This window comes from Sminthopsis crassicaudata, chromosome 1 (assembly GCF_048593235.1).
Source record: "Sminthopsis crassicaudata isolate SCR6 chromosome 1, ASM4859323v1, whole genome shotgun sequence".
Classification (NCBI taxonomy): Eukaryota; Metazoa; Chordata; class Mammalia; order Dasyuromorphia; family Dasyuridae; genus Sminthopsis; species Sminthopsis crassicaudata.
This window is the reverse complement of record NC_133617.1, coordinates 52,358,309-52,369,329: the sequence shown is the minus strand read 5'-3', so window position 1 is coordinate 52,369,329 and position 11,021 is coordinate 52,358,309. Positions and strand designations below refer to the sequence as shown.

The following is an 11,021-nucleotide window of genomic DNA, read 5'->3' as shown; positions in this document are numbered from 1 at the left end:
TCCAATGGTTTCAATTATGAATTTGTAAAATGGGTCAATTTGGGGGAAAGCAGCACATTCTGGGGTACAAATTGAATTTGGCTTCTTTCAATAATATTTGGAGAATTGATTATATATGGAAGAAAATAAGATTGCTTGGAACCAATGACAGAACTGATACCAAGTGGGAAATCTTAAGTTCAGTGGTTGAGATAAGGACTCTGATAACAAGAGTTTTCAGTAAAGAAAGGGGCTGGCCCTGAGGAGAGGCCAAATAATCATCGAGGCCCTTCCCAGTGCCAGCATTGTGTTCCGAATTCATTTCCAACTCTAAAATGTTTTGGGTGAAAGGATTGTCAATCCCATCTACTACTATTGTCACCACTACTCACCTACCTCTCTGCTGTTAAAAGTCATTTGTAAGGGGCAGCTAGGTGGAGCAGTAGGTAGAGCACCAGCCCTGAAGTCAGGAGGATGTAAGTTTATCTCTGGCCTCAGATACTTAAGATTTATTAGCTGTGTGACCCTGGGCAAGTCACTTAACCCCAGTTGTCTCAACCAAAAAAAAATTCATTTGTAAGGCTTACATAGCAAAGAGAGAGCTAACTCCTGGCTTAAACCAAAGAAAGAAGCCCAAGACCTGAGCTTGAAATTTCTACCAAGGTCAAATGAATCAGCTTGAACCCAGACCTCCCAACTGATCTAAGAGGATCTAGCATATAACTTAACATCATAATGCTTTACTTGAACCCAAGCTTGAAGGTTTCAAAATTCTGCCACTCATTTATTTTCTGGATGACTTAGGCAAGTTTTAAAATTCCTGAATCTTGTTTCTTGAATAAGATGAAAACAAAGTAGTAGATAACAATGGAAGCAGATATAACCATAAAGCAATGTGTATATGTATATATATATATTAATGTGTATATGTATATGTATATGTATATATATACATATATATACATACACACACAAATATGGCCATTCTAATTTCCCATTTTATATTCATATTCAGTTCTCTTTCTCCTTCATGGCTCATAGAAGGTCCAATAGTGAGCACTGCAGTTATCGTGCTGCCTCTGTAAAGTTATTACAATATTGTCCTCTGAGGTCTATTTATGGGAATTTGAGCTGCTTCGACAGTTCAGCTAATCCAGCCACTCCCCATTACTTTTCACCTGACTGCATAGATTCCCTGCTTATTCTTCTTGGGAAGGCCAGTTCTAAGATAAAAGTTCATGTGCTGCTGTCCGCTTCCTCTGTCTTACAACAAAGAGGAGTTTTAGAATGTCAGCACTGGGACTGTCTTAGGCACAGGGTGTTAGCTGGGAGGACCCTTAGGTCGGAGCTGGGAAGGCTTTTATGGCATATGGGATGTCAGAGGTGGAAGGAGCTTTAGAAAACATAAGGCCTTAAGACTATTATTAGAACATGGTCCTTGGAACACAGAATTTCTGTCAGGTTTGGAGGAGGAACCTTAGAACACCGGATGCCAGGGCCTTAAGAAATTTAGAACAAGAACTGACTTGGCTATCCTAGGTCTTGAGGACTGCCTGCCTCCCATCTTTGTGTAACTTTGGGTAAAACCCTTACTCTCCCTAGGGCTCAGGTTTCCATTCTGTAAAATGGGATAGGTTGGTCCTCGTGGTCTTCAGGGATTCTTCCCACTGCAGACCTGGGATTCTGGGACCCCAGAAGGAAAGAGGGGGCAGGGAGACTGTGGCGCATGCTCCGCTAGGAGAGGGGCGGCAGTCACGTGGCAGTCACGTGGTCGGCTTCTAACGGCCTCATACCCACAGAGGTCTTCGCTGGGCATGCAGAGGGTCGCTGAAGAGGCCAACGCGTTTAGGCCCACGGGGAACTCTCCCAACAGGGGGTGAGTGGGCCAGACCGGACCCCAGAGTCCATCCCCGCTCCATTATCGACCTTTTATCCCTCCAGGCAGCCTTCAGGGGCCAGTCCCACCTCCACCCCGCTCCACACGGAGGTCCCTCCCCCACCTCCACCAGCGGCAGCCGCTTCTCCCAGCTCCCCTTGGTAGTGCCGCCTCCAGGCAGCCTGCCTTGATTCCTCCACTCCCACCCCCATCCCGGTTCCAAAGCTGCACTTGGAGGAGTGTGGGAGAGGGAGGGGGACTTTGGGGCCAGTGACTTATCTTCCCAGCGCCTCAGTTCCCTCAGGTGTAACTAGAGAAGGGTCTCCAAGGCCTCTGCCACTTTGGAGCTTCTCGGAATGGGGAGCTTCTTGGGGTTTGGGGGTGAGGAGGAGAGGGAAACCAAACCGCCCCTCAGGCCTGGAGAAAAGGAGCGGGGAGTGCGGCCTTGGAATCGGGATACAATGTTGCACGCCAGATCTCTTCGAATCCGGGGCTTGCCCCAGAAGTCACGTCTCCAAGCCTCAGTCTTCCCTCGGTGAAATGGGGATCCCAACCTTGCACCGCCCCTTCCCCTGGGGAGCTGTGAGGAAAGTACTTTGTGAACCTTAACCTCTTTCATTTGGACTGGTTGGGCTACCCAAGCAGCAGCAAGGCCCAGCGTGTATACATGTGGACCCCAAAGATGTCTAAAAGTGGCTCATGGGCGCAGGAAGAGCCTCTCCTCTTCCACTCCCCCACCTCCCCGTGCGCCCTCGTCCATGGGAGACTGACTCCTTCCAGGAGGGAAGCGGGAGGTTGCCCCCACTGCTCTGCTCCCTTCAGAGCGGGGCTGCCAGGCTGGAATTATACCTATTTGCTTCCTTAAATAGTAGTAGTCCAGGGGAAGCCATTTTTAGATTCAAGCTAAACTCTCAATAGCAGTTTCTTAATGGGGAAGAAAGGGACTCCATGGGAAATTCCATCAGACGCCAGCTACACAATATGTGTGTTTGTGCACACGTACACGTACAAATTCTGTATATACACACGTAGTACAAATTATGTGTGTATGTATATGTGCATATACAGACACAAACAAATACGAATATATATGAATGAACTGGCAAATAAACCCACTTATCCAAACTGATAAAAAAACTGAAATCATAGAAAGTATAGTGATGAGAATACGTACAATGAGATTGAAAAGGCAAGATAGCTCAACTCAACCAAGAGGGAGTCCAAGTCTCACCTAAAGGGAAATTCCCCATATCTAATGTAGCGAGCTAAGGATCGGGAGGGGAGTGTCTGCCACCTATTTTCTTCCAGAATCTTTTTTTTTCCTTTTAGACTGGTCATCTTCCACCTTAATACTGAAAGCCAGAAAGGCCCCAAATGCCCAAAGTGTGGTAATTAATACTCATCAGTCTCCACCTTAGAGGGAGGGAATATCATACCAATGGGCCTTAGGTTTGGATACATATAAAAAGAAGAGGTGGTTGGCGGAGGAGGTTCTTAACTAAGGGCTCCTAGGTAGATAAGGTAGGGGAGGAATTATGCAATTACACTTTAGCACTCACTTCAGTTACTAAATAGATGGATTTAGGATACATAATGAAACATACACACACACACACACACACACACACACACACACACACATATAAGAGAGAGAGAGACATAGAAAAACATGGCCAATAGCAGAATATGTATATGTATATATGTATATGAGAGAGAGACATAAAGAAACATGGCCAGTAGCAGAATTTGTATTGCTTAGATAATTAATATTTGTTTTAAAAAGGGTTTTTCCCCTCAAATAGGAGAGAGAATTTTTGTTCATTGAAACAATGTAATTTTAAAAATATATAGAAAAAATTTAATCTAGATAACTAATCATAATATTATTAGTAATATGTGTCAATTTTGTTACCAATAGAAATCAGATATTTTCATATTACATAAGAGTTATTGGAGATGGCTTGAAATGTTGTTTATATTCATCACTCCTTCAAAAATTACTATTGTTAATAGACCCAGTGCAGGATATGTATCATCTTTTTAAAAAATACTCTGATGATTGTATATTGATAATTTCAAAATTTTCAGTTTAATTTCCTTTGTAATTCTACATAGTTTGTATATTTAAAAATATTATTCCACAGGTGTCACAACACTCCCAGAAGGGTCCAAGACACCTAAAAGGGTAAGGACTCCCTAATTGGAGACTCTTTAAGGTCTCTGCCAGTTCTAGTTCTATGAGGCTGATCCCTCCTCTGCCTTCTTTACTGAGCTGCTATAAGCATTCTGTAAAGCACTATATGAAGAAATGTGAAGTATTGTTTTAAATTTAATCCAGAGAGTCTCTTTGCCCTTTTTTATCTACAAAGAAATGATTGTCTGCCCCTCTCATATCTTATAGTCCCAGGGATAGGTATTTTCACTATTGTACTGTTTATTACTGTTTCTCACAGAAACACTGCCTGGAAAATTTTGCTGTGCTCTTCTGTGAGATTTTTGTAAAAAACTGGACATGTGCAAAGGAGAAAATGCCCCTTCAGGGAAAATTCTGCCTTGGCAAGGCAGTCCTTGTCCTTAATATCAACCTAGTTTTTCTTTGGCTTAAATTTCAAGAGTTCCAGAGGGTCAAAGATTTCCTGACAGATTTTCAAGCAGGATGTAACTTGAGTCTAATTAAATGGAGCATTTATGAATTCATACACACACACACACACAAACACACACACACACACACATACATGCACGTGCTACATAACTTGCCTCTCAGATATATATGACCTGATATAGGAGTGCTAAATTCAGCATTTCACTAAAGGTGCAAGGCTGGTTCTTTTTATTTATTACAAGGGAGCTCTAAATCATAGATTCTACTCTCCAATAAAAAAGATTATCTCCAGCACATACACACAGCATAACTATATAGTAATGAAGAGGATTGCCGTAGGCCACAAAAGAGCATTGTTCTACTTTTTTTTTATTGGAAGTATAATTGTTTAAAAAATAAAACCTTAGATGTTACAGCTGGAAAGCACCTTTAGACGATCTAGCAAAACTACCACCACTGACAGATGAGGAACCTAAGGCACAGAGATGGGAAATGATCTGCTTAAGACCATTTAAGTCCAAGCCCAGGACTAGATCCTAGGGCCCAAAGGACATAGGTCCTTTCCACTGTAACCTATGCCATCTAGGCTGTCTTAGCAAGGTTTTGCTTTCATGTATTCATTCATTCAAAAAGGCTCTTATCTGTCCCAGGAACTGTGGAGAATGCCAAGAAGATTTAGGGAGAGAGAGCTTCTGTCCTGGAGCTTTGGGTGTCATCAAGGGAAAGAAGTCATGATAAGACATCCATTTGGATCTCCCTTCACCTACCCATTCTTTATTCACATTCCATAATAATCTTCCTTAATAAGACTCTTAATTCCTAAGCAATTATAACTCCCAGACAGGTATATGCTTTTTGAAGCTAGGGACCTTTCAATCTTATCTTTGTGTCCCTAGTTTTAATAATAACTAACATTTATATAGTATCTACTATATATCAGGCACTGTATTAAGCACTTTTACAACTCTCTCACTTGATCTTCACAGCCATCCTAGGAGGTAGGCCCTATTGATATTTCTATTTTACAAGTAAGGAAACTGAGGCTTAAAGATTGAGTGTCTTGCCCAGGATTACATAGCTTGTGAGTGTCTGAATTTGAATTCAGATCTTCCTGACTCTAGGCCCAATACTTTAGCCACTGTGCCCCCCAACTACCCTAGGCCTTAGATTCAGTGGCACTGAATTTTGCTCTTTTCAATTGCATTGAATTATAACACACTTACTGGAGCATTAGTACGTGTCTCAAAAGCAGTTAAAAGTGATATCTCCAGACTATGTTGTCAGGGGACACACCAGATAGTAGGTGGCATTTCACTTAGACCTGGAAGACCAATGTGATGGGCAGTGAAAAGGGAGAGCCAAGGGAGATTCAGGGATTATACAGCAGTTTTGTTTTAGCAAAGGCAAGATGTCTGCAAACCAGAGTACAGTACTGGTGATGAGGCTGAACAGGGAGGTGGTAATGTGTGGGGCCTAATGGGAGAAGACCCCCAATGCCCAGCTTTGTGGCCATTGTTTCATCCTCTTTGTGTCAGATACAAAGCTCTCCCCACCTTCTCAACGTGATTTCCCATGACTCCTGTCAAGTTGTCCTGCTGGCTGTTCCCCTACATACAACACTCGGTCTCCTCCCTCTTTTGCCTTTGCATCAATGATACCCTTCTCCCCACCTTCAACATCTGTAGTACATTCTCCTGTTGCCCCAAGGCCTCCGCTGTCCTCAGAGTAGAACTCAATGGCTGTCTCTTCCCAGGGAAGCTTTTTCTGACTCCTCTTTTCCAATGTTAGCACTCTACCTTGTGAATTACTTTTTGTCCACTTTATGTTTGCTTTTTGGTGTACCTTCCTTAAACCCCCATAAATTCCCTGAAATCAAGGATTGTTTCCTCTTTGTCTTTGTATCTCCAGGACTTAATATATAGTAGGGCCTTAATCAGGGTATATAGAATTGAATTTGAATTCTTCATAATAACAACCGTCAAAAGTAGATAGTGGTGTCAAATTCATGAACATACCCCCACTAACTACAGGAAGGATTCTGACAAGAGGCTGTTCTGTATTTTGCCAAAAGATGCCATTTCTAGACAAAAACAAATTCACCACAGCTGGATTGCTATTTGATGAAAAAATTTAAACTCAGCCTCTCTATGAGAGAGAAATGTAAAGAGGTTCTCAATTGCCCAGATGATGCCTTTGTCTGAGGATTTGTGGAACAAGGCCATTGTTTAAAAGTACTTTCAGTTTTTAGGGCACATCTGAGGAATGTTGCTAAAGCAATTATTTTCAGAGGAAGTGGAGGAGCAAGAGCTCTTTTTTTCTGTTGCTCCCAACTTTATAGAAATAGCTAAAATTGCCACTTGTCTGCTTTTGACATTTTGACAGGATAGTCACAGCCCAAGAACAAAGTTTGGGGAAGTTTCGTTGGTGCTGGACATTTGAAAATGAACATTTGGGCTGCTCTCCTTGCCTTTGCTTTTTGTGAATTTCTCCAACAGATGGAAGCACCTCCTCTCAACTGCATTCCCAGAAAAACCATAAAGTATCAAAGTAAGTTGATCTATTTGGAACTCTGAACTTCCTTTATTATGGAGGGATCCTCAATGAACTCATTAAAATAGCTGTGATAAAGAGGAGACAAGTTAGCAGGTGTGGTCCATAATGCCCTGATACTGTCCATTGCGGAAAGAGGGTCATCTTCAGCCATTGTCATTCCATAACTGCTCCTCCTGGAGATAAAGAATTGCAACTGGGTATGCAGACAGCTCAGACATGCTGCTGCCTGTGTGAGTCTGAAAACTTGCCCTTCACTTTGCCTCTGAACTACGTAGTAGAAAGAGCCTGAACTGTCATTGGGTCCTGTGGTTCACATGCTCCACTGCTCTGGACCTCAGTTTCCTCATCTCTAAAAGCTAGGAGTGAACATGATGAAATTCAGTTTAGTCTTTCAGATAGAAAGAGAGCAGCTTTGCAAGCATTCTTAGGCATAGTCATTGAGTCACTTACCTTTTTTTTAAAGATGGATTTTTTCATTATAAAAAGGGGGTCATTGTATGGTGGGGACATGGACACTAATATAAAAACAAAAGGCATCAATAGAACTTTAAAACATTTTTAGAATGCCGAATGAAATGATTTCTAAAGTCAGTTCTGAGATCCTAAGATACTGATACTATGGCTCTCTGGGGCTCAGCTTCCTTGTTGTAAAATTAAGGGCCTTTAACTAGATTGATGATGTCTTAAAATCCTGTGATCTTAATAGACAAAGTAGTCATTTTGATTCTTTGGATCTTAGCTTTCCCCTCTTTAAAATGGGAGAGTTGGACTTGATGTTCAAAATTTCTGTAATGTGATATTAAACAAAATGCAGGGGAGTATAGTTCACTTGCCGAACAGATTTGAAGGATTATACTATATGCAAGTGATAGTGCCAATTACAAATAAATATCTTTTCATTAAAATAAGCTTGACAGAATGTCTTATTCTGAAATATTGTTAAGAGGTAAAGTTAGTCTCTTTACAGAAAAAAATATAAAAACAACTCCTCAAACAATTCTGTGCTTTAAAAGTTTCATCTTCCCCTAATTAATTCAAATTAGTAAGATCTTATTGTATAACCTGCTAAAACTAATACTGTTTTAAATTTTTTACACACTAAGAGTTAGGCTGTTCTCCCCTCTCCCAGGCCCTTTTCCCAATGGGCCCATTTTAGTTCTTCAACTTCAAATAGTAAAGTTTGATAAAAGACAATAATTTCACTTTTGTAGCACTTACCTCCTTCCAAAGTGCTCTGTTCAGTATCCCTATGAGATGGATAGTGCAGGGATTTTCCAGAGGAAACCAGATGACTACTTGGTCAATGTTATAGAGGTTAAAATGCAGCCAAGCTAGGCTTAAGGCTGTGTGTCTCAGCTTCCCCTTCCAAGTCATATTTTTGAGTAAATTAGGAAGTTTGAATTTTCCTAGTGCATTCTTTGGGATAATGAGTTGTCCTCTAATAGTTTTGTTTTATAAGTTTCACTTTTCATGTGTGAAGTTTTCTTTAAAAGGGAATACTTGTATCACCTCCCATTTCTATTATCATACCTGTTCCTCAAGTGAGCTGACCTCAGAAGTTAGGGAAGGTCAGCCAGACTTAGATTATACCAGAGAGTCTCACTCTTCACACTTGAAAACTGTTTCTGAAACATAAAATGTGAATCTGATTTTTATAATTTGAATAGAACTTTTCCATTGACATCTCTTTGACTTCTTTTTTCCTTAAATTCAGTGAAGAATTTGGATTAGATGATCTGAGAGCTAGGTGATGCAGTGGACAGCATATCCTTTAACCTGTCTGCCTCAGTTTTCTAAAAGACAAAATGGGGATAAAAATAGCACTCTCCACCTAGGGTAGTTTTAAGGATCAAATGAGATAATATTTGCAAAGCACTTAGCATAGTGCCAGGCATATAGTAAGTACTTAAATAAATGCTTGTTCCTTCCTTCCTAGGGCCCTTCCAGCTATGATGTCCTATGTTCTTAAGACTGTCCTATCACTAATATTGTGTGTTCTCTTTTATTAAGATGTTTCCAGCCCTGATCATCCTTATTCTAAGGCCTTTCCTATGCTGACATCCTTAAGATTTATATAATAAATTTAGGGATGATCTCATTTCAAATTGATTTGAAATCATTAATAACAACAGTTTATATTTATTAATCATGCCATATAATGCCTTATAACAACACTGTGAGGTATATATAACTGGTTTTATTATCTCCATTTTATAGATGAAATTGAGAGGCTAACCAGTTCTCCCATAGTAACTCACAGGGTAGGAGTCAAGGGAGGGAGTCAGATGCAGGCTTGTATAACTCCAGTAGCACCATGCTCCAGTCTGAGCTGCATTCTTTTACTAATGATTAAACTTTTGATATTAAGTTGTTTTTTTCCACTCTGGGTCACGTAATTCATAATTTGAAAACAAATGTTTAATTTCAGCAGAATAGCTTTTTAAGAAACTTGTTTATTAAGGAAAATAATGTTTGAAATTTATAATACCGTAATTTATTCTATATTTAATTTTCATATAAACTTTCTTTGAATAAAGCATGCCTGTGTTTATCAAGAAGAGAAATTCTTGAGAGAACAAAAAGTATATTTTTATTAAATGAGGCTGATGTGTTTCTGGTGTAGGTAGCAGATCCAGTAACAAAACTTGACTAGAAATTGAAAAATGAGGGCAGTCTCCTTTTTTAAATGGCAAATGCAGTAATAGGTAATAGGAAAATGTTTTTGAGTTCATATTTCTTTTTTGGACTAAACTTGTCACACACAGGCTTTCAAAATGCTAATAAATGGAAAACACATTTGAAGTTTTTTTGTCCATTTTTCAAGTTCATTTCTGCTTTGTACTGTAGTCATTTATCATGTTTTGAAAGGAATTATGATTTTCAGTTGCTATATGAGAACTAGTAATAGAAGACAAGAGCTCAATTCTGCTTTCTGTCAGAAATGGGCTTTTTAAATGGATACTAATTTAGAAGAAAAAATCAGTAACTCTTTCTTTTGAATTTTCATCTCATTGGGGAATTTCTAAATGGAAACATCCTTTGAATTTTATTGTTTTAGATGATAGCAAAGAATTTGGAAAATCAGGATTCTCCAATTTTTCAACACTCTTAGTGAATAAAGAAACTGACACCTTATTTATCGGCGCCAGGGAAGCTGTCTTTGCTGTTGACTTGAATGACATCACTAGAGAAATGGACAGTGTAAGTTAGTTTAAGTGTTCCTTACCTTATTTTATTTCTAAATGTTTTCACTTAGGCTCATTTTGTCTCAATTAAGTTGAGTTTGGTTGGGATGAGGGGAGATCTAGTACAGTACAAAAATATAGTCTATTAATATTTAGATTATGAATCACACTTCAATACTACAAGGAGCTAATAGTTTTGTCAATATGGGCATTCCTCAAACAATGCAAATATCCTCCCTGCACTTATTAATATGTAATATTCTAGAATTACTTTAGCCAAAACCAAAAATCATCGGTACCTAAGTCTCTGGTGAGACACTATACTCTAAATTTATCAGATAATCAGCAAAGAGTCTGTTTCTGGGTCTAAACTTGATGCTTTTCTAATTTAGTAGCGCATTTTAAAGTTTAGGTTGAACTAGTATAACTTTTAAAAACATAAAAACTTTGTTTTTAAAACATAAAGAACTGTATATTTAGAACAAAATAAAGCAAAACTTTTAAAAGCACCTCCTTAGCACAAAGAGGCACCTAAGGAGATCTTTAGTGGAAAACAGAAGTTATATACTTTGAAAAATTTGAATTGTTCTTTGTCAGAGGACTCTATTCACCTATAAACTAGGATTAGTATCCACTCCACCTCCCTACTGTATAGTAATATCTTATTGTATCTCTATAACATTACTTATTCACTATGCTTTTGGGCAAATTTCTTACTCTTAGTTTTCTCATCTGAAAAAAAAATGGTGTAAGTAACTCTGATGTTTAACCTACACTGGTAGACTAATCTCACTTTGTTTTTAGAATAATTAGGTATGCTTTT

General features: G+C 39.3%; 1 protein-coding gene across 4 annotated transcripts in view; it reads left to right on the top strand.

Annotated features, from left to right (window-relative positions):
- The first annotated feature begins 1,715 nt into the window (after positions 1-1,715).
- LOC141562895 (semaphorin-4D-like) overlaps positions 1,716-11,021 on the top strand; it is a 57,013-nt gene continuing 47,707 nt past the window's right edge. Inside the window, exons 1-4 of one of the 4 annotated variants that reach the window (XM_074303206.1) lie at positions 1,822-1,855; positions 4,000-4,040; positions 6,843-7,007; positions 10,072-10,214. In XM_074303206.1, the coding sequence (XP_074159307.1) occupies positions 6,902-7,007; positions 10,072-10,214 (249 nt within the window). In that variant the 5' untranslated portion in view covers positions 1,822-1,855; positions 4,000-4,040; positions 6,843-6,901. Of the gene's footprint in view, positions 1,856-3,999; positions 4,041-6,842; positions 7,008-10,071; positions 10,215-11,021 lie in introns of all 4 variants that reach the window. The other 3 variants (XM_074303198.1, XM_074303215.1, XM_074303224.1) reach the window with 3 other exon arrangements.